Source organism: Protopterus annectens, chromosome 12.part0 (assembly GCF_019279795.1).
Source record: "Protopterus annectens isolate FY-2018-M chromosome 12.part0, PAN1.0, whole genome shotgun sequence".
Lineage (NCBI taxonomy): Eukaryota > Metazoa > Chordata > Ceratodontiformes > Protopteridae > Protopterus > Protopterus annectens.
The window spans coordinates 1,132,528,558-1,132,553,716 of record NC_056746.1 but is presented as its reverse complement, the minus strand read 5'-3'; the positions used below and the strand labels follow the sequence as shown (position 1 = coordinate 1,132,553,716).

Below are 25,159 nucleotides of genomic sequence, written 5' to 3'. Positions count from 1 at the left end.
GTAAAGTTGGCTTTTGAGAAGTTTCTCACTGTAGTTTTTTGTGCTGGGGGTGGAGGTGGTAAATGTATATCCAGGGTGATTAGTTTGTGGTCAGATCTCACCAGTGAGGGGAATACTTCCGGTGTGGAGCATTTTGTCCCCATGTTTGTGATGATCAGGTCTAGTGTATTATCCCCCCCCCCTTGTGAGAGAGGTGACTAGCTGTTCCATTGCATTTGAGTTTATGAATTTCAGGAACCTTTGGGCTAAGGTGTTAGGGCTAGAATAGTGCACCCAGTCTATGTTAGGGTAGTTGAAGTCTCCCAATATGATGGTATTTGGTGAGACATTCATATCTTCCAATGTCTTCAGGAAGTCTGAGTGGGGTTCTTGAGATTGGGAGGGTGGTCTGTAACATGCAACCAGTTGTATAGCAGTTTTGCCTATGGTTAGCTGCACCTGGATGGTCTCCGATGCTTCATGAGTTGCCACTAACCTGGAGGTGTGGGTATCCTTGATGAATATGGACACTCCCCCTCCTTTTGTGGTTCGGCCCGGGTTTTGGGGCCGAAAAGCATGATACGAGGTAAAGCCTGGTAGCGCTGGGGTGCTCTCAGGAGCCTTGAACCAGGTCTCGGTTACAGTGCAGACATCAATGTTCTCCATACTGAGGAGTGCTTTGAGAGCCTGCATCTTGAGATTTAGACTTCTGGCGTTGAGCAGCATTACCCTTAATTTTTTTTCATTTTTGTTTTCTAAGGAGGTGGGTTCATCTTTTGAACCTTGCCTAAAAAAGGCACTATGGGGGTGGAAAGAGCCTTAGCCAATATCCGGAAGCCCAATGGTGACAGGTGCAAGCTGTCCCTTGTGAAGCAGCGTGGCTTGTCCAGCATGTCATCCCAGGCAGACAGACATTGGATCCCCCTAGAATGACACCAGTAATTGAGCCAATTATTAAAGCTGATCATCTTGTCTTTGTATTGTGGCATCATTCTTGGTGAGGGCAGGATGCTGCTCAGGGTCAGGGTCATACCAGCCTGGGCTACATAATCAGAGAGCTCCTCTATGTCTCTTTTCATGTAGTCCGTCTCAGGTCATGGCATGGACAATGACAGAGTCATATTTGTACCTGCTTTTGAGTGACCTGAGTGCGTGTGTTATATGGCGGATCCTAGCCCCCAATAGGCAGCTTACCGTTACCCTCTCCTTGCTCATCCTGGTAAGTGGGACGTCAGTGTGTCTGACTATAGAGTCATCTATCTCTAGTGTATCAGGCATAATGTTTGGCCTTAAGGGCTGTGATTTATTGACACACCAATTTATTGAAGTATGTGTTGCATGTGTTATGTTTTGAGGTGGTTGATTTTTGGGTGTCTGCTTTGGGAGCCTCTGTTGTTTTGGTAAGTTTTTTAATAGAGCCTCCAAGTATGTTTTTGTGTTATTATGTGCTTGATTTGCAGTTGGGATAGGTCTATGTGTGACTGGGTTTGTTGTGTGTGGTTACCTTCTCCTCCTGTCTGGTCTTGCCAGTCCTGAGTTGAGAGAGTTCAGCCTCCAGTTTGGCTATATAGTTGCATCTCTCACATGTATTTGCGTTTGTTGGGAGGAGGAGAGGGTTGTCTGTGTACATGAGACAATTATAGCATTGTCTCAAGATTCCCAGATTAACCAGCTGAACAGGAGAAGATGCTAGCAATCTACCACTCGACATGCTAGAATATTATAAGAGAGTGCTGTGCCTTTAAGAGGAGTGGTTGGGGTGGTAAGTGGATGTAGTGCTACTTGAGTTTGAGAGTGCTTGCTTAGAAGAGAAGCTTTGAGAACAAGTGCTATGCTTATAATATAACGAGTAGACTGGTTATTCTAAGAGTAGAACTTTCTAAGGGAAAATTTGAAGAGCAGACTTGGGAAAAGTTTAACCCAGTTTAACCGGCTGCACTATGCGTAATCAATAATCAAAAAGCTGCGCAAATGCGGATTTTAAACAGGGAACTTCAAAAGAGCTAGAAATGGTCCAAAACAACCAATTACTACAGCTTTTGTGCTGAGGTCACTCCTTCAGGGACAGATAGGCTGCTCAAGGCTCCCCACTCCCACTGGTGAGCAAAGAAACTTCCTTCTTATCCAAGTAAGGTAATGGACAACACAGGAACTACACCACAGCCCAGAATACAGCAAAGCCTGTAAACTGGTCTAAACTAGTCGAGGAGAGGTGGGAAAACAAGGATTATTTTTTTTTGTTTTTGTTTTTAGATAGAAAACACCCAGAAATACAGAAGGCAGCAATAAATCAGTTACACAGGCTAGCACACTTTAGTGGGCAGCCTCAATAGTTAAATTAAACAAACAAACATATTCCCATAGCTATAGGGTTCAGGAAATTTCTAAGTTTCTCTGTTTCTGGGTCACATTGTCAGTTCTCTCTATTACCCTTTCGTTTATCTACAGCTCCTAGGGTATTCACAAAATGTCTAGCCCCAGTCATAGCTTATTGCAGACTGAATGACATTCACATCTTTTCTTATTTAGACAATGTGATTATCTTTGCAGAGTCTTTATCCAAATGTCATTCACATGTGGTAGTTCTCTTTTGAACAATCTGGGCTTCCAGATAAATATTACAAAATCCTCCTTGACTCCATCTCACAGGATTGTGTTTCTGGGATGCATTATAGATTCTTCTCATCAAAAGTACTTCTTAACACAAGACAAGGCAGATGTTTATCTAGAGTATTTCCTGAACTTCTCTAGACAGTCTCAGACTTCTGAAAGAAAAATTCTCAGGCTCCTAGGGTTCATGGCATCTATGATTCTTATAATGTCTCTATCAAGATTACACACCAAAAGGATATAATGGTGTCTAAAATACACATGGACTCAGCATTTGCATTCTCTGGGGTATCAAATTCCCATTTTGGGCTTCATAAAAAAGGAAACTGCACTGGTGCAGACAACAAATTCAACTGAACCCAGGTCTTCCATTTTCTGCTCAGTCTACATACCAATCTGTTACCATAGATGGATCAGAATGTGCTTGGGGAACAGATTCAAGAGGGATAGAAGTGCAAGATCTGTTGAATTCTTCAGATAGCCAAAAGTACAGAGTTAAAAGATATGTTGGCTATGATCAGTGTCTTGTAGTTTCATCATCACCTCTAGTCATCAGGACCTCTTCAAGTGATTATAGTCAATGCTATAGTAACGTGGTATATCAACAAGCAGGGAAGTACAAAGCCATACCTCCCATACAGACCATCAGTGATAGTTTGTGAGTATGCTGTTCAACATTCCTTAACTCACCAAGCATCTTACATTCTGTCAGAGCAAAACTTAGTGGCAGAGAGTCTGAGCAGGGCCAGAACATATCCTCATGAATAGAAATTGAACAAGGTAGTCTTCCAGGAATTGATCCAGTTGTGCGGAAAACCTCAAAAAGTTCTGTTCACCTCCTTTCAAAACAGACAACTAAACAAATTTGGTTCCAAAACTCTTTGAAAGCAAATCTCAAAGACAGATGATTTTTCATTCCCTTGGAAATGCATGTCTACTCTTTGCACTGATATTAAGGGTAATTCTAAAGTTTCAAAAGGATACCCCAAAACTAATTGAGGTGTACCACTTTTGGCCACCCATGCAATATTAGTTCTACCTAATTATGGAATTGGCCAATGGCATTTACTATAAGCTTCCTCACAGACTAGATAGACGGGATGCACTGCAGTATCAACCAATGTCAACTGACTGCTTGGATAATTCAGTTTTGATACCCTTTGAAGCACTTATTTCATGAAGACTTGCAGAAATTACTAAGGGAGGCAAAAAAGGCTGCTACTAGAAAATGCTATGTTGGTAAGTGTAAGCGATTTTCTAATTGGTGCTTAACTATGAGCCTATTGCTTGTCACAGATTTTGTACCACTGATACTCAAAAGTTTGTGTGAGTTATGTTCTCTGGTGTTACTTATTCCTCTATAAAGGTTTACCCTGCTGCCATTTCAGCATGTCTGCCCTTGGATCCTCTTCTTTCTTCTCTATTTGTTGTAAATCAGTTTCTGAAAGGAGGTTTATGCCTGAGACCTCCTCATAAACACGTCACTCTTCCTTGGGTTCTCAACTATGTGCTGGAGAAGTTAACTATGTCATCTTATGAATCTGTCCATTAAGATGATTTAAAGTCCTTGACTTGGAAAAGTGTACTCATCATTGCTCTGACGTCTGCAAGAACAGTATATGAATTGCAAGCTCTTTATATGGGTCCCCTTTGGTAGATTGAACTTTTACAAGTTTGAACCTCATATGGCCGAGACCATATGTTCAAACTTATAAATGTTTGATCGGACTGAATGGAGATCTCTGTACAGTGTGGAACGGGAAGATTTCCCTTTTCCGCAATGTAGTGCGATCTTGGAGTTAGTATATTTAAGTAAGGTGGGGTGTGGTGTGCGAAGCTTCCCACGTGGGGGGTGTAGTGGGGCATAGTTTTACAAGTTCGAACATATGGTCTTGGCCATTTGTGGTTCAAATTTGTAAAAGTTCGATCTACTGAAGTAGATCCATATATATAGGCTTACTATCAAAATGTCGGAAATGGTAACCACAGCAATCAATATTCGAACACTGTAAGTTCCAGTCTCAAAAGTCCATGTTACCATTAATGTTTTTGCAAGGGGGGCAAGCCCCCATGCACCCCCACTCCCCCTGCATATTATATATACCAACTCTTGAGATCGCACTACAGTGAGGAAAAGGGAACATTTCCTGATCTGCACTGTACCACAATCTCAAATTCTAAATGCCAATTTCATATTAGAGAATGTGTACTGACTTTCACTAATATGAATTCATAAATTTTCAGTTCGACATTACAAGTGTTGGTAGAACACACATTTGACCAAACCATTTTCATCAAACTCCGTTTCTACATTTTGATAGTACACCTGTACATATATGTATGTGTATGCGATTGTGTTCTGCCTAACGTATCAGTAGTATCATTGTTTTCTCTTCTAATTAGACTAAACAGAAGATATACTAGTATTACTGAATTTCTTTGGTTTGATCAGTTGGACTGATTTTCCTTCTCTCAGTATATTACATAACAATAAGGAGTCTGAGAGACATTTTTTATTTATTTTTCATTTTTCATTGTTTGGTGATATTCTTCCAGTCTTTTACTCTGACAAACTTCTGGAACTGCTTTCAAACTGAGAAAGCCAACTACTTTTTCACAATAAATACATTTATTTCTTATAAATCTTTCAGAGCAAAAAGATGTGTCAGAATTTTAAATATGGTGGTAAGAATTTGTTTTGATTAGTATAGAAAGCAATCATCATGTTATCTCATGAAAGGGAAGCACTCCTGGTTAAGCTAAGTACACATTTATTTTATGAAATTTGCAAACTTATCATTAGATATACTTCTTCCGAAACAGTAGCAGCAGCAAAGAAATGATGAACAGAAATGTCAGTACAGCTTAGCATTATTATATACTTTAACAAGCAGAGATATCAGTATATTTAATATTATTATATGCCTTTGTTGAAGGTTGGGCGTCGAGCTGGCACCTCGGCACCCGTAAAAAATCTACTGCCAATCATTAGCGGACCGGAGTTCCACTGTGGTGACCCCTAACTGGGAAAAGTTGAAAGAAGAAGAAGAATATTTCATACATTAGCTACTGTTGCTAATACATTATATTGCCTGTAAACAGAAATTTTCAATTAAAGTTTGTATGTGGAGCTCATCTTTTTCTAGGAGTACTTTTCTCATGGATTCTAATTATTGTCAGATTTGTTTTGTATTGTGATCATACCAATACCACTTGAATTCAGTTCTAGTGGTTATATAAAGGGTACTGCTGAGTAGATAAAAAATGAATATGATCACAGAATTACAAGAATTGCAAAGGAATTAAGTTGTGAGACCATTACATCTGCTTCCAATAGGGCAATGGCATATGATTACATTATGGGAGGCATCCAAGAGTCAATGTTGTTTTTGAAAGGTGCTGGTAGAGGTTATTGCACAGAAGAGGTAGACATTGTGCAATGAATCAGTTCCTCCACTGTGCTCTGTTTTTATGTTGGTGGAAGTTTAAGTTTTTTGATCTAGTGTTTGCAGAACATTTTTTCTTATGGAGATATAAGAAGTTCAAGAGGGTTGGGTGCTTAAAGGTGTAGGATGCAAGTTACATATCACAAAGTAAAAGCCTATAGGACAAAGATTACAGAGCTTGGATTTTATTTATTTATTTACCTTTTTTTATCAGATTCTGTACAGAAGTGTAAACAAACAAAATTAAAAAAAGTACAAAATTAACATGACATTGTATAAAATCAAGCTAAACAGTCTAACTTTAATAATTCTAATATAGAGTAGTATGCAATTACTAGAATCCAGTTATGGAATAATTACATGCAAAGTACAGTAACCCAAGAAATGAATATGGTGAAGTGGTAAGCAAAGTGAAAGAAAAAAATCAGATAATAGTAACTTATGTATATAGAGTAAAGTGTTGACTTGTCACCAGAGTACTATTGAGGCAAAAATTGTAATGTGTGTGGCTTTAAGGCTTTAAGCCTGTCTTGGTATCCATGGATCTTAAGGTCAGTAAGCTTTTTAGTCAGGAATCCATGGGGACTTTCAAGTTGAGCTGTGTGTAGGGACGGTACATACTAAAGGAGACATTGTACTCAGTGACTGGATTAATTAAAGCCAAGTATAAAGAGATAACATTTTTCAATTTGGACAAGATGCTGTTTGCTATTAGCTGTGCAGAATAGAAGGATTCTGTGAATACTGGTGATGCATAGTGGCCAAAAAAAGAGGGAGCTGTTAACCAAGGTGCCAAGATCTTTGACTGTTGTATTATTTTGTAACTGGGATCCTAGCTATGTCAGAGACTGGGGATGGCAGTTTTTTTTTCAAATGCAACAATGCTATAATTTTTTCTTTTAGGTTTAGCCTTTTTCCATACCGCATCAGTTTGTGACATTTAGTTCTTGTTGCAAGACTTCCATATCAAATATCAAAGAGTAACTTGACAATTGAGCCCAGCTTGCAGTCATAAGCAAATTTTATTAGCCATACATCAAGATTATGTGCTTGAAGGTCAAAGATATATATACCAAACAGGAAGAGTTCCCAGTATCAATTATTGAGGTTCACCAATAGTTACTTTTTTGCTTTCTGAAGTAATACCTGCTACTTTAACTTCATAGGTTCTGCCTTGTATCTAGTCCCCCAATCCATCTTATCACATAGGGGTCTACTTTTAGATCTTTTAATTTATTAACAATTCTTTATGATACTCCAGTGAACCCAGAAATATAGCTTATGAAGGATATTTTCAAAATGAATGTTACTGAAAAGATAAGCAATGAATTGTCTTGGCATCACTAATCTGAAAAAGATTTATTCTGGCAACTTAGTATTAATCAATAAATAATAGCTTTGGGCTTGGGTATGTGGTAGCAGTATCTGAATGAATATTCCACGTTTGTAGAAATAATATTATTTATGCCTATTTTTTAATTCTGCAATAACCAATGCAGGACAGAGATGGGTGATATATTACTATATCATTTGTCTTTGTAGTATTTATAAAAGTCTTAAAAATGAATTAAATGTCTATTCTTATGGATGACTAATGTCTGATTTGGTAAAGACTTGTTCTGTGAAACTATCTGAATAAAAATGCAGTTTCCACTCCTATTCGGCAGTTTCAACGAAGACTGCCATAACATGGAGAGTTCACTTACCTACAGTTTATGTCAGTCTTAAAGCAGATTACATTAGATAAGGGTTGCAAGGAGAATAGCCTTGCTGATGTAGGGGATGTGACAATATGAGGTACTGCCAGCTATGTCAGAGAGAGCAGGGCAGTAGATGTGTAACATATGCCAGCATAGCTAGCTGGTGTTTTATAAAGAATTATATGTCATTTGTATATCAGGCTGATTTGTACAGGTGCTTGTATTGAAAATGTATTTGTAAACCTGCTTGTGTTAAAAATGTGCCAACAGTGGGTCCTGCTGGACAGAAAAGAAATATACTGTATGTCAGACTGTATTGTAACTGTTGAAATTTATTATTTTACATTTGTTTACCAGGATAGTCCAACTGGGCTAGTAGCCCTTTTTCAGCAGAGGCCTGGAGAGAAAAACTCTAAAGACAATTATTGTAACATACACATGATAGTTTAGACAGTAATTAATAAGACAGTAGGAACAGTAAATTACAATAAATATGGCTACAAACATCTTAAAACCAGTAAGTATTAATACAAGCAGAAGCATAGCAAGATGTGTTTATAATAGATGCAGAAACAATGTGTACTAGTTTTACAGTGATATCTATTGGAAGGAAGAGGCAAGCTATATTATAACAGAGCAAAATAAGAGGTGCAAGGTGGTTTGAGGTAGAAAATGTTAGTAGGAGGTTAGAGTACAGAATGTAGACTAAGGGTAGGGAGAAGAATTTAACCAGGAGTGAATATATTGTAACAGATGTTACTGGAAGAGAAGAGGTTAATCTCAGTCTGGCTAACTGAAAATAATCTGAAATTAAATTACCTGGTTTAGGCCATAAATATCGTATCTTACAGTTTTGATTGCATCCAGAGACAAAATGTATGTGAAAACCAGGTTTAGAAATCCTACTTTATTGTCCTTAGGGATGAACTAATTGATACCCTGGAAGGGTGGAAACTTTTGAAATTGTTTTATAGCTTCCAGATGTTATAACACATTGTATCAAAGGTCTGTGTGTGTGTATTATGACACACGTATGCTAGATTCTGATTCAGTTTCTAGTAAAGGGGCTAGTGTGGGAACCAGAAGTCAGATGACCAGATGTATGTGATGTAATTCTGTAATCCAGCACTGAAATGATGTTTTAATACAAGATGAGTCAGAAGTCTCAGAGTGGTCAGTTTTTGAAATCTGACAAAGAAGGATCACTCTCCCACTTCATCTTGCCTTGCTTTACTAAGTAACCAGGGAATGATAAATCTTTAGATCAGCCAGGAAGATATAGTGAGATTAGTTAAGTACTGTTTTTTCTATATCTGTGTGAATCTATCCATCTGTGTTATTTTTAATATTTTTTCTGATTGAAGCTGTGGTGTTTATTGTAAATAGATATTTAGTATTTTTATGTTCTTTTTTTATTTGTTATGAAATACATTTAAACTTTGCATTGTGGCTGGTCTCTTAGAGAATATTTTAACCTTTGAGGGTACTTACATTTATTTGGTGAAACTGTGGCCGCTTCTGAAAGCCTTGCTGCATTGGTCAAACACTACCACTTGTATTAGTATTAATTTTACTCAGTATAATTGTGTACCCTTGTAGGAGCCTTAGAGTTGGCTTTGGATTGTCCTGGTGGCAGTATATACCTTATTGTCTGAGCAGAAGGGGCATAGCTGGTAAATCGATGCCATCCTTCCCCAGGTGTGTGTGTGTGTGTGTGTGTGTGTGTGTGTGTGTGTGTGTGTGTGTGTGTGTGTGTGTGTGTGTGTGTGTGTGTGTGTGTGTGTGTGTGTGGAGCAGGAACACAGAGCACTGGTTTCAGAGAGAGGGTAATGGAGGACTTGTCTTGGAACACTCTACTGAGGACTTAACTCTCCAGCTGTGCCAGTGGGGAGTCTTATTTGGGGCCTGGTGAGAGAGAGAGAGAGAGAGAGAGAGAACCCAGCCCCAAGACAGAGTGTGTTCCCTGTGTGCTCTTAAGGGAAATTGTTCTTGGTGCAGAGAGCTGCATCTGGAAGTACTGTGTGTATCTATTTTTGTTCCAAGCAAAAGTCCCTCACCGGTGTCCTTGGCAAGGATTGAGACTCCTTGATCAATGGCCCAGAGGAGGGACATTACATGGCCCATGAGTGGTTTTGTTCTCCCCAGAAAGTAGTGTTTTTGTATTTATTCAAAATACTTTTAGTTTCAGCAGACAGTCCCTTTGCGTGCTGCGCTGTGGATTTCTGCATACATTAAGCTGGTCATTGTAGGCTGCATCAAAAACAAAACGGCTTGGGATAAATGATGCTTCACAGAATTTCATCTCCAGCACTACATACTGGGCCACACTGTTTGTAAGTAATCTCCCTTCCTTAACAGCTACATTGTTGTACTAGCTGGACTTGTTACTTGTTAATGTTCCCACTAGCTGCAGTATGCTTCATCTTTAAGATCTCCTCATTCACATATACATTGGTTGCAGTTTAAAGAACATGCTGTAGCAATGTTATTATAGAGAAAGTTGGTACAGGCTAACAAAAAAGATGACACATGGATTTAAGCCTATATATATTCTCAAGACAAGTTATGGAACTGACTGAAATGTGTATGCTTCCCACCAAGCACTACGACTTAGATATTTTGAAAGAAAAATCACCAATATATATGTTAAGTTTAAGTCATATAGTAAAAGCTGATATACTTATTTGCAGGTATTTATTCATGAGTTATTATAGTCATATACCTTTATTTCACAAGCACAAATATGGTTTCACCCCGTAAATGCTCTTTAGTCTGTAATCTAGAATTCCCATTTATTTTTGGTGTCTCCCTTTCTTCTGACAGCAGTCCCATGGTAAGAATGATCCAGTCATTTTAACTTATTTAAAAATATCTGAAAATTCAGCACTGAGTTTTTAGAATCTTAGAGTAGAATATACTGTTGGTCCTAAGTTATTTTCTGATTGGTTCTTTTGAAGTTTGATGTCTTTGTTTTCCTGGTACATGCTTTACCTTTTGCATGTGCTTAGCTGTATGCAGACTAAACTGTGTTGTGAACATGGTCTTTCCTCTCACTGTACCACTTTTTCAGTGTTCCAGATGTCCCTTCCCAATGCTCTCCTAATGCTTAACTCTCCAGCTGTGCCAGTGGGGAGTCTTCATAAAGCAACAGCAGTTACTTGTTTGTCTTCTCCATTAAAATGACATGGAGTCATCTAATGTTTCTTTGATGTTTCATGCTATTACCTGGCCACCACTGTACTGTGGTAGGAGTAATGGAGTAATTGTAGAAAGTACTTTCATGGTAATGAAATATAGATTTCAAACCAAACGGCTGCCCCATGACAATCAGTGGTTTGTCATCATATTTTGAACAGTTAGCAGCTACTACAGCTGTTCACTTTCCTAATAAGAACAGCAGGAAAAAAAAATTAACAGTGGCGATCATCAGCTTTTTCTTGCATATTTGTTGTAGGCAATTATGGAAAAATGGAGGAAGTACTTATAAAAAGTAGCAAGAAAGCTACCAGAGTGGTAGAGAGTGAAGAACAACAACTGTTATTAGACACTGGTTCGGAAGATGAACTTGAAACTGAAGACATGTCAACAGTGATTTCAACATCAAAGACCAAATCCCTGACTCTACCTAGAAAACCGGAACCCACTGAATATGAAAGGTAACTGCTAGTAACTCTACATTATGCCTACCTATACTTTTTAACTAGGCTTATTGAAAGGACAAAAATGCAGAAGATGCTATAAAATGTACACAACTGTAACAAAAAAAAAATTCTATTTTAACGTTGCCAAAGTTTGTCATTTAGTTCAGTCAGTAATTAAATGTTTAAAATCTAATCATTGAAAAATATTGCAGATATTGCAAACAGTATAGCATATGTTTATGGTGAAATGGCTAGATACTCTAGACAAAATCAATACATTCTGTTTGGCTCTATGGTTGCGTCACGTGTAGCAAGGGAATACCTGTGTGACTTAGCATTAAGTGCCAACTACCCATACTAGATTCAGGATGATTCATTAATGACGTCCTCATGTGGACTGCACAAGAGATCAATACCATTCTGATTTCAAAGAATTGCTGTGGAGGGTTCTAAGAGGAGCCAGAGGTCACCCAGATAGTCCTGTTTCAAATCTCTTTTCTCAGCCTCAGGCACTACATATAGAACTTGGTATATTTATACCAGCCATGTTTCTTTTTCAGTTATACACAGAATTACAGCACATAGCACAAAAATGCTCTAGAAGTGGAGGGGGCTTAGAAGTCTAAAAATAGTTGTATGTGGATTTTTTATGTGCATATGTGCGCACATATCCTTGCAAAAGAATACTGCTCTGTGCTTCAGAAAATGCAGCATCATCCTCTTTCTGCTATCTTCAGCAGAGACTTGAACCCATGTTTTTGAAACACCTAGTGAATATAATAGTACATTTATATATTTATTTGTTTACTTGTTTGTATTTACTTTGTTTTTATTATGTATTTGTTAACAGAGGTAGAGCACTGATCCCCTTGGACCTGTTTCCTTCTCAGTTGGGGTAAACACAAAAGATATCTGGCATTATATACAGCATGAGTGACAAATTGCATTATATACATATGTAAATATATATATATATATATATATATATATATATATATATATATATATATATATATATATATATATATATATATGGATCACCTTCATTTGCCTGAAAGCTCATTTGCCCGACATTCATTTTCCCCAGACCAAATGACTGAAAGCTCAATTGCCTGAAAGCTCATTTGCCCGAAAGCTCATTTGACTGACAACTAGTATTAGCAAGAAAATGGAATATGCCCACTGCAGTGCAACCCTGGAGTTAGAATATATACTTTCCTGTTACTAAGCAATATTACATCAAAAGGTAACAATATCATATGAAATGAATATAATATATATAATATATTATATACAATGTGAATATCAATGTTGGCTTGAGGGTATAAAGTCAGTAGATACATGACAATTGACAAAATACAATATATATACATGCACTTTATACAAGGTGGATATTAAAGTTGGCATGCTGAAACAATCACAAAAAAAGTATAGTTAGAGCTAGGTATGTAGAGGGAAGAACAGTAGAAAAAGCTCAAGTTATATGACCAGAGAGGTAGCAGTTGCATTTTCCTAGAGTCTTGTAAGGTGTCTTACTTCTGATCAGAAAATGGGGTGAGGAATGATCTTTGAGATAAGAAGGGAGGGATTTCCACAGTTTGGAACCAAGGAGTGCGAAAGCATGGTCAGTGCACTGAAGCCTAGTTTGTGGGATTTGGAGGCAAGGACCTGAGTGGTTAAGGCTTATAAGGTTGCATACTGGTTCATCTCTGAGTAGTCTGGAGGCCACTGGGGCAAGGTGAGTGCAAAGTCAGCACATTGTTTCACAGGTAGCCAGTTAACTTTTTCAATGGTTTTGCAGTGGTGTTCATTTCTTGGGGAGACAGTCATGAATCTGCATATGGCATTTGAGATTTACTGAATGGAGGAAGCATTTTTTAGGGGCTATAGCAACCAGAGGGATACCATATTTTAGCTGAGCCAGTAAGATAATTTTACCTATGGCATTCCTACAGGGTCTGGATAGAAAAGGGGATACCCCATTAGCCCAGAATAGGAGACACTTGATATTTTTGTATGTGTGTGTGTGTGTGTGTTGTCCACGTGGAGACTGAAATTTAGGAAGGGGTCCAACCAGATCTCTAGGTATTTGAATGAGGTGACATTTTCAACAGTGTTATTCAGATTATCAAGAATTTGTAGAGGTCTGGAAAAAGAAGACTGCTTTTGCCCAGTTCTAAAAAGAATAGTTTTGGTTTACTGATGTAAATTTTTATCACTAACCCATTGAATAAGGGCATGGAAATCAGACTGCAGTTTGAGTTCAAAAGAAGAGACAGGGTGGTTGGATTAGAATAGGACTGTGTCATCAGCATAAAGCAGGAGAAAAATATGGGGTAAGTGAAAAGGGAGCTTGTTAATGTGGATAGCATAAAGGAGAGGTACCAGAATTGCTCCTTGAGGGACACCTTTCTGCATAGGGACTGAAGGAGGGGTTGATGAACTGAAATTCACAGAGAAGTGGCAGTTAAGCATTTTTAATTATTTATTTATTAATCCTGTTTATCTTTTTAACAATTTTTTTTATAAGGTAAGTGAGCTGGTCCCCAGACCCTTTTTCACCGAAGTGCAGCTGGCTCATCTAGCACCCTATGCCAAATGGCGTCTTACAGTTAACCAGACAATCACACACCACCAAATGCATGCCTCCCACAGGTCTTCAAGTAAAGAACAAAGAAGGAAAAAAAAATAGACATCTTTGCTAATCACACACCAGCAAATCCACATGCCCCATCTCCCAGCTCTCACCAGAACAGAAAAAAATGGTTACCTACAGAACAGCAGCCAATCCACAGTCGAGCTCTTGAAGTGAAGAGCAGAACAAAAAAAATGCTGAACCCAAGTGCCTTTCTGTACTGGTACTTCATAACACTTTATGCCCAGGGCAATTCCCCCCTTAACCCCACCCTTCCTTTGCTACTGCTCTTTCACCCACAACCCAAGTTCATTGTGTAGCATATGCAAAACTAAGTATAGGATCTCTGTTGGTGATATCATCTTAAGGGTAAGAAAGTCAGCTTAGACATACATTTACAGAGGAAAATAAACACATGTGAAGGCAATCTATCTGGTTAAAAACGGAAGAGGGGAACAACCCTCGCTTCCTCTTTATTATAAAGCATATGGTCATGTGACCTTTCTTGACCGCTCCACACCAAAGACATCAGTGTAAGAGCACACATACGATCATTCACTCTCTTTTATTATTGCCAGCCAAATACATTTTAAGAACATTTTTGGATAACTTTTTCTACACATTCCAAATACATAATACATTAACTTTTCAATCTTCGATTTTGTAGCAGGTTTAGTAAAGATATTTGCAACCATGTCCATTGTCGGGCAATATTCAGTCCTTATTTTGTCATCATTAAGTGCTGACCAGACAAAATTATACTTAATGTCAACATGTTTACATCTCTCTCGGCTTACTGGATTCTTCGACAAAGCGATTGCTCCTTGATTGTCCTCATTGTTACTGGCACATACTTGTACTCTCCATCCATTCCACTCAACAGCTGCACAAGGTACAAACTCTCCTGTGTTGCTGCCAGTGCCATGCACTCTGCCTCACATGTAGATAAAGCCACCGTTTGTTGCTTCTTTGATTTCCATGAAATAATAGGCCCATCTCTATTGAGGCTAAAGCAATAAGTGTTGTACTGCATCTGTCGTTTTGATCTGTTGCCCAATTTGCATCACTGTATGCTACAAGCTGAAGTTTCCCTTCACTTTTCTTGTAACACAGCTCTCTGTCCAATGTAGCTTTTAAGTATCTTAAGACAAGTTTGGCTAGCGTTAAATGAGATTCACTCGGTTGTGACAAATATTGTGAAAGTTTACTTACAATCCAGCTAAGATCAGGTCTCGTGCTTGTCATAACATATATCAAACTACCCACAAGCTCACTATATTTTCTTGGACCTGTAGATTCACTGTCACATTCAAAGTTTGTTTTTTGTTCGGAAGTGGTACTTCTTACTTTACAATTAGGCGTACCAAATTTCTCAAGAATTTTTGTGATGTACCTCTTTTGGTTCATCTTTACTTCACCACAATTCTGGATAAAGTCAGTGACTAGAAAATGTTTTAGCTTTCCCAGATCTTTCATTTTAAATTCAGCCTTGAGCATTTCCTTTACATCATTTAGTGATTCATCGTTACTAGCTGCTATAATGAGATCGTCAACCCATATAATTAGGACTGTTTTCTCATTTTCAGCTTGTCTAGTGTATACACAGTGGTCTGCGGGGTTTTGGATAAAACTATTTTCACAAAGAAAATTATGCAACATTTTGTTCCAGTTACGCCCTGATTGTTTCAACCCGTATAATGACATTCAGTTTACAATCCATATTTTTCATCATTTGATTTCTTTTCAAAACCTTCAGGTTGCTCCATATACACTTCACAGTCAATAGGAGCATGTAAATAGGCCGTTTGTATATCCATCTGGTGCAATTCTAAATCATACTAAGCTGCCATCTGCATTAGACTGCGTACAGATGTCATACTCGCAGTTGGTGCAAATGTTTCATTATAATCTATACTAGCGACTTGACTGTAGCCTTTAGCTACATATCTAGCTTTGTAAGTCTCAGTATTATCTGCATTCTTTTATAGTGAAAACCCATCTACCCCCCACTGCATTTTTATCTTCAGGTAGTATGTTGTGTTGTTTTCCTTTAAAGATTTAAATTCCTCCTTCATGGCTTTGACACACTTTTTTGAGTTAGACGAAATCATGGCTTCCTTACAGCTCTGCGGTGTGTTGCATATTAATCGGTAACAATAGTCAACATTAACTGTCACATAATCGTCGTTTACAACTTTACACTCATAGTCTTTCAAGTATGCATGTGGTTTTCTCTCTCTCTTAGAGTAGTGTGTATCCTGCCTTTCCTCTTCTTGCCTTATTTTTGTGTCTCCTTCATTCATTCATTATAGATTCAGTGTGATTCACTTGTATTTCTTTTATGATTTGACTATCAGCTTTTGATTCTGACTTAACATGCACACTTCTTCTGGTATTAAAATCTTCATTCATCACATCTGGGTCTGTCTGAATCTGGCATTCAGCTACATTCTTAGTAAAGAACTTGACTAACCTGTGTCTAAGGACCCTTCCTGTGTCAGGATAATAAACCAGATATGATGGGCTGTTTTTATCATATCCGACAGAGATCCCCTTATCACATCTTGGGTCTAACTTCTTTTTATCTTGTCTGTATGCATAACACACTGATCCAAATTCTTTCATCTTTGGAAGATCAGGTTTCTTCCCTGTTAGCATGAATAATGGGGTCTGCCCCACACGGCTGTTATAACATCTACTGCAAATAAAAGCAACAGTCATTACTGCATATGTCCACAACTCTTTAGGTAAGTCACTCTCTATCAACATACACCTTGACATTTTGAACAGTGTTCTCCAATTTCTGTCAGCTGTCCCATTCTGATGGGGTGAGTAAGGTGCGGAAGTTTTGTGTCTTATAACATTTTTACTCAATAGTGACTGAAAGTCTCTCGACATGAACTCAGTGCCATTATATGATCTGATACACTTTACCTTCCCATAAGGGGCTGAATCTGCAATAAACTTTTCAATCGCCTTGATTGTATCACTCTTGGCTTTCAGAAAGTAGACAAATATTACACCCGAGTAGTCATCAGTAAATGCTAAAGTGTAGTTAAAGCCATCTTTTACTACTGGCTCAATTGGGCCTACAAAATCAGTATGGGCTAGTTCAAACACAACTTTTGCTGTTGCATCTGGTTCTCTGTTTCTGCTCTGGACAAATTTCCCTTGCATACAGGTTTCACAATCTAGGTTAGGTCTCTCAAGATTACCTTTAATTTTCATTCCTTTTACCACTTTTTCTAATTTTGACACATCTTCGAAATTACAGTTACCAAGCATTTTATGTCATGCTTGAATGTCATAACAGCTCTGGGATGCATCATAATGTATCTCACTATCGTTTTCTTCATCATATGTGTCTAAATAATAGAGTCTATCACACACAATTATGTCAAACCTGGTGCCGTTTTTATAGATGAGTTGGTTCCAGCCTTGTTTAAAGTTGATTGAGGCCCCTTTGGACATTGTTGCCTTAACAGAAAAAATGCTTTGTGGATACGTCGGGATATACAGCGCCCAAGTCATCATCGCCTTTACTTTGTGCCCCTCTGTGTTTAGCAGCCATACCTCTGCATTACCTCTCTTCTGTGTGGCCCCATAGGTTCTCATTCTGACAGCTAATTCCGCAATGTGTTCTTCCAGTTGGAAAGTTGTATCAAAGTATTTAAACTTTTTCAGGTCATTAATTATGTGTGACGTGGTGCCAGTGTCCACCATTAATCCCTTCTGTTTTAATTCACGAATTTGATGCTCATTTATTCTGAAGACAAATGTGTGATCATCCACGTCAGTTGCTTGTTTCACATTGTCTTTCTTCTTTCGTCTACAGTTACTGTCCCTGTGGCTAGAGTTTTTACACAAACTACACCACTGTCTCTGGCCTTTATATTCTCTCCAGCATTCTTTTGTTCCTTTTGTCCCTTTTGGCCACAGTTATAGCATATAATCTCTGCTTTTACTCTTTCCCCAAGAACACTAGCTTTCATCACATTATCATTACTTATGTTGGCATTAAATTTCTCGGTATGTTCATAGCTTCTCAACCTTGTTTTGAACTCACCAAAGCTCAATTTATCATCATCTTGCGTGATGTGGACTGCAAATGGTTTAAAGGTTTCAGGCAACCCTTTCAGAATCATTGCAATTAGTAATCCATCACTGAGCTTCTCCCCAGCATTTCTAAGTGCCCTAATGGCCGTCCCAGCCCTAATAATATAGTCTGTGCCACTTTCACTGGTGGCCTTCTGGAGGCTTGTTAATTCAGTGTGTAGGCTAATTACCCATGGCTTCCCTTTCCCGGCATAATGGTCTCTCAGGATCTGAAGTGCTTTTCTACTGTCATCTACGGCTTCTCCCATGATGAGGGACAAACTTTTGTCGTCTAAGAATTGTATTAGTTTTGCATATGCCTCCTCATTTTTCTCAGCATCATCGTCACCTTCCTCCTCATTCATGTCATCTTCTGTGTCCTGCTGCACATTTTGCAAAATGGCATCTCTCAGCCCTAGCAAGCGCAGGTGTCCCAGAAACTTTGTCTCTCACAACTCGTAATTCTTCTCATCATCGTTGAAACATAGTCTATGCCATCGGCTTCCTACTTCCCTCCTGGGCCCATAACCTGTTGGCGGTATCATGTTAAGGATAAGAAAGTTGGGTTAGACATACATTTACAGAGGAAAATAAACACACGTGAAGGCAATCTATCTGGTTAAAAACGGAGGAGGGGAACAACCCTCACTTCCTCTTTATTATAAAGCATATGGTCATGTGACCTCTCTTGACCGCTCCACACCAAAGACGTCAGTGTAAGAGCACACATACGATCATTTGCTCTCTTTTATTATTGTCAGCCAACATCCCCACTTGCTCTTATGCTGTATAGAAATACATTTTAAGAACATTTTTGGATAACTTTTTCTACACATTCCAAATACATAATACATTAACTTTTCAATCTTCGATTTTGTTGCAGGTTTAGTAAAGATATTTGCAACCATGTCCATTGTCGGGCAATATTCAATGCTTATTCTGTCATCATTAAGTGCTGACCTGACAAATGTTTACGTCTCTGTCGGCTTACTGGATTCTTCGACAAAGCGATTGCTCCTTGATTGTCCTCATTGTTACTGGCACATACTTGTACTCTCCATCCATTCCACTCAACAGCTGCACAAGGTACAAACTCTCCCGTGTTGTCGCTGCTAATGCCATGTACTCTGCCTCACATGTAGATAAAGCCACCGTTTGTTGCTTCTTTGATTTCCATGAAATAATAGGCCCGTCTCTATTGAGGCTAAAGCAATAAGTGTTGTACTACAGCTATCGTTTTTGATCTGTTGCCCAATTTGCATCACTGTATGCTACAAGCTGAAGTTTCCTTTCATTTTTCTTGTAACACAGCTCTCTGTCCAATCTAGCTTTTAAGTATCTTAAGACAAGTTTGGCTAGCGTTAAATGAGATTCACTCAGTTGTGACAAATATTGTGAAAGTTTACTTACAATCCAGCTAAGATCAGGTCTCGTGCTTGTCATAACATATATCAAACTACCCACAAGCTCACTATATTTTCTTGGACCTGTAGATTCACTGTCACATTCAAAGTTTGGTATTTGTTCGGAAGTGGTACTTCTTACTTTACAATTAGACATACCAAATTTCTCAAGAATTTTTGTGATGTACTTCTTTTGGTTCATCTTTACTTCACCACAATTCTGGATAAAGTCAATGCCTAGAAAATGTCTTAGCTTTCCCAGATCTTTCATTTTAAATTTAGCCTTGAGCATTTCCTTTACATCATTTAGTGATTCATTGTTACTAGCTGCTATAATGAGATCGCCAACCCATATAATTAGGACTGTTTTCTCATTTTCAGCTTGTCTAGTGTATACACAGTGATCTGCAGGGTTTTGGATAAAACTATTTTCACAAAGATAATCATACAACATTTTGTTCCAGTTACGCCCTGATTGTTTCAACCCGTATAATGACATTCAGTTTACAAATCAATTTTTCATCATTTGATTTCTTTTCAAAACCTTCAGGTTGCTCCATATACACCTCACAGTCAATAGGAGCATGTAAATAGGCCGTTTCTGCATCCATCTGGTGCATTTCTAAATCGTACTGAGTTGCCATCTGCATTAGACGTCATACAGATGTCATACTCGCAGTTGGTGCAAATGTTTCATTATAATCTATACTAGCGACTTGACTGTAGCCTTTAGCTACATATCTAGCTCTGTAAGTCTCTGTATTGTCTGCACTGTCTTTTATAGTGAAAACCCATCTACCCCCCACTGCATTTTTATCTTCCGGTAGTGTGGTGAGTGTAAATGTGTTGTTTTCCTTTAAAGATTTAAGTTCCTCCTTCATGGCTTTGACACACTTTTTTGAGTTAGACAAAATCATGGCTTCCTTACAGCTCTGCAGTGTGTTGCATATTAATCGGTAACAATAGTCAACATTAACTGTCACATAATCGTCGTTTACAACTTTACACTCATAGTCTTTCAAGTATGCAGGTGGTTTTCTCTCTCTCTTAGAGTAGTGTGTATCCTGCCTTTCCTCTTCTTGCCTTATTTTTGTGTCTCCTTCATTCATTTATTATAGCTTCAGTGTGATTCACTTGTATTTCTTTTGCGATTTGACTAAGCTTTTGATTCTGACTTAACATGCACACTTCTTCTGGTATTAAAATCTTTATTCATCACATCTGGGTCTGTCTGAATCTGGCATTCAGCTACATTCTTAGTAAAGAACTTGACTAACCTGTGTCTAAGGACCCTTCCTGTGTCAGGATAATAAACCAGATATGATGGGCTGTTTTTATCATATCCGACAGAGATCCCCTTATCACATCTTGGGTCTAACTTCTTTTTATCTTGTCTGTATGCATAACACACTGATCCAAATTCTCTCATCTTTGAAAGATCAGGTTTCTTCCCTGTTAGCATGAATAATGGGGTCTGCCCCACACGGCTGTTATAACATCTACTGCAAATAAAAGCAGCAGTCATTACTGCATATGTCCACAACTCTTTAGGTAAGTCACTCTTCTATCAACATACACCTTGACATTTTGAACAGTGTTCTCCAATTTCTCTCAGCTGTCCCATTCTGATGGGGTGAGTAAGGTGCGGAAGTTTTGTCTTATAACATTTTTACTCAATAGTGACTGAAAGTCTCTCGACATGAACTCAGTGCCATTATATGATCTGATACACTTTACCTTCCCATAAGGGGCTGAATCTGCAATAAACTTTTCAATCGCCTTGATTGTATCACTCTTGGCTTTCAGAAAGTAGACAAATATTACATCTGAGTAGTCATCAGTAAATGCTAAAGTGTAGTTAAAGCCATCTTTTACTACTGCCTCAATTGGGCCTGCCAAATCAGTATGGGCTAGTTCAAACACAACTTTTGCTCTTGCATCTGGTTCTCTGTTTCTGCTCTGGACAAATTTCACTTGCATACAGGTTTCACAATCTAGGTTAGGTCTCTCAAGATTACCTTTAATTTTCATTCCTTTTACCACTTTTTCTAATTTTGACACATCTTCGAAATTACAGTGACCAAGCATTTTATGCCGTGCTTGAATGTCATAACAGCTCTGAGACGCATCATAATGTATCTCACTATCGTTTTCTTCATCATATGTGTCTAAATAATAGAGTCTATCACACTCATTTATGTCAAACCTGGGGCCGTTTTTATATGTGTCTAAATAATAGAGTCTATCACACTCATTTATGTCAAACCTGGTGCCATTTTTATAGATGAGTTGGTTCCAGCCTTGTTTAAAGTTGATCGCGACCCCTTTGGACATTGCTACCTTAACAGAAAAAATGCTTTGTGGATACGTCGGGATATACAGTGCCCGAGTCATCATCACCTTTACTTTGCGCCCCTCTGTGTTTAGCAGCCATACCTCTGCATTACCTCTCTTCTGTGCGGCCCCATAGGTTCTCATTCCGTCAGCTAATTCCGCAATGTGTTCCTCCAGTTGGAAAGTTGTATCAAAGTATTTAAACTTTTTCAGGTCGTTAACTATGTGTGAAGTGGTGCCAGTGTCCACCATTAATCCCTTCTGTTTTAATTCACAAATTTGATGCTCATTTATTCTGAAGACAAATGTGTGATCATCCACGTCAGTTGCTTGTTTCACATTGTCTTTCTTCTTTCGTCTACAGTTACTGTCCCTGTGGCTAGAGTTTTTACACAAACTACACCACTGTCTCTGGCCTTTATATTCTCTCCAGCATTCTTATGCCTTGAGTCCCTTTTGGCCACAGTTATAGCATATAATCTCTGCTTTTACTCTTTCCCCAAGAACACTAGCTTTCATCACATTATCATTACTTACATTGGCATTAAATTTCTCGGTATGTTCTTAGCTTCTCAACTTTGTTTTGAACTCACCAAAGCTCAATTTATCATCATCTTGCATGATGTGGACTGCAAATGGTTTAAAGGTTTCAGGCAACCCTTTCAGAATCATTGCAATTAGTAATCCATCACTGAGCTTCTCCCCAGCATTTCTAAGTGCCGTAATGGCCGTCCCAGCCCTAATAATATAGTCTGTGCCACTTTCACTGGTGGCCTTCTGGAGTCTTGTTAATTCGGTGTGTAGGCTAATTACCCATGGCTTCCCTTTCCCGGCATAATGGTCTCTCAGGATCTGAAGTGCTTTTCTACTGTCATCTACGGCTTCTCCCATGATGAGGGACAAACTTTTGTCGTCTAAGAATTGTATTAGTTCTGCATATGCCTCCTCATTCTTCTCAGCATCGTCGTCACCTTCCTCCTCATTCATGTCATCTTCTGTGTCCTGCTGCACATTTTGCAAAATGGCGTCTTTCAGCCCTAGCAAGCGTAGGCGTCCCAGAAACTTTGTCTCTCACAACTCGTAATTCTTCTCATCATCGTTGAAACATAGTCTATGCCATCGGCTTCCTACTTCCCTCCTGGGCCCATAACCTGTTGGCGGTATCATGTTAAGGATAAGAAAGTTGGGTTAGACATACATTTACAGAGGAAAATAAACACACGTGAAGGCAATAAATCTGGTTAAAAACGGAGGAGGGGAACAGCCCACGCTTCCTCCTTTATTATAAAGCACATGGTCATGTGACCTCTCTTGACCTCTCCACACTAATGACGTCAGTGTAAGAGCACACATATGATCATTCACTCTCTTTTATTATTGTCAGCCAACAATCTCCTTCCCCCTTACACAATATGTCAAAATTAGACAAAAGGGAGGAAAGCAGAGAACATTTCAACATGTTGTCTGTACCAGAGCACAGATAAACTGCTATTTACATAGAAGCTTTTGAAGGAAAGGCCATGGCCAAAGTCCAGGAGTGCAACACTAAAGAATTGAGTGCTTAATCTGGAACTTGACCCTTGACTCCATGGATAATTCTTCTGGCTGTGCTACCACTATACTGTTGAAACAACTGAGGATTTAAGCATCATCTCTCAGTGGTATATAAGTGATTCACACAAACTACCAACAACAACAGAGAAAATGCAACTAAACATGCATATTTACTTATTTAGATATTTATAGTTTGAGTTCTTAAAATTTCTAATAAGTATACCATTCCCCACTCAGGAATTATAGAAAAACTCACTAAGCTAGGCATCAACCCCTATATCACTTGGTGGGTTGCAAACTGGCTCACAGATAGAACCCACAGTGTGAAAGCAGCTGACTCCAAGTCAGACTGCCGACTAGTCACGTGTGGAGTCCCACAGGGTTCGGTCCTGGGTCCTCTCCTGTTTGGTATCTACTTCTCTGTAGTCCAGGCCAACACGAAGGGACTCTGGCTGACAAAGTTCACAGATGATTGCAAGTTGGGAGCTATTATAACTCCCCAAGTGATGTTGACATCCCACAGAATGGCCTCACTGAGACCAATGACTGGTGTCAGAACCATGGCCTTAAGCTCAATGCCAAAAAATGTGTCATCGTCCCCTTTGGGAAAAATCCGGTTCCCATGAATTACCACATTGATGGTAGTCCACTGAACACAGAAGGCATTATAGGAGATCTGAGAACACAGGATGACAGCAACCTCTCTTTTGTTCACCACATTGCCACTGTGGTCAGAAAGTCCTTCTATGTGGCACATCTCATTACTAAGGGTTTTGCATCCAGGAAGAAAGAGGTCATTGTCTCCCTCTACTCTTCCCTCATTAGGCCAATCATCAAGTGCAATGCCCCATTTGGCATGTACCTCACTAGACACCTGCATCAACCGGAGAGGTCGCAAAAGTACTTCACAAAGAGAATCCTAGGCCTTAAACAATTGTCCTATATGGACAGACTCAAAAAACTCCAACTATTCTCTGTCTCATATTGCCTACTTAGAGGCGATCTCTGCTTGACTTACAAAGCCATGTCTGACCCAGTTCTGTTAGAAATGCTACATCTAAAGAAATCCCAATCCCTCCACACCACATGCTCCTGACACCTCAGCCTCATTACCACAATCAACAGAACCTACTGGAGGGACAGGTTCATAACCCAGAGACTGCCTATCCTATGGAATAGACTTCCCATACATGTCAAGCAGAGCACCTAGCTGACCCTCTTCAAGAGAAATCTTGATGAGTGGATGGGAAATAGAAAATTCACCTCAGGGACCACTCCAGTGGCTCTGCTCAACAGATGCACTGGGAACTAGGTTCGGGCAGCACAATGCCAGGTAATCCTATGGCTAGGCTTGTAAAGGCCCCAGGGCCATTAGACTAGTACACACCTATGACTCTATGAACTTTAGTAATTGCTCAGTTTTATAACATCTCAGTATCAGCAGTTCTCCTTTAAAGTTATATTTTCCAGGGGACAAGCCCTCCTACAGTCCCGAGTGTGAATGGCTGTAGCCATCCACACACTACTACATGCACCCTCACACGCACACACACACACACACACACACACACACACACACACACACACACACACATCTATTTATCTGTAATATATATATATATATATATATATATATATATATATATATATATATATATATATACTATCTCCAAGATTGCCATACCTTTTTATAAAAGGAATACTCTGCGACACAGTGATCTTGGACTTAATTTATGTAAGTATGTAATTTTAGCAAATCTCA

At 38.8% G+C, this 25,159-nt stretch overlaps 1 protein-coding gene across 1 annotated transcript in view; it reads left to right on the top strand.

Moving 5' to 3' along the window:
* The window catches only part of LOC122817026 (fer-1-like protein 4), a 1,119,105-nt gene that overhangs the window by 507,911 nt on the left and 586,035 nt on the right, over positions 1-25,159 (top strand). Inside the window, exon 17 of the mRNA XM_044090141.1 lies at positions 11,190-11,391. Within this exon, the coding sequence (XP_043946076.1) occupies positions 11,190-11,391 (202 nt within the window). The remainder of the gene's footprint in view (positions 1-11,189; positions 11,392-25,159) is intronic.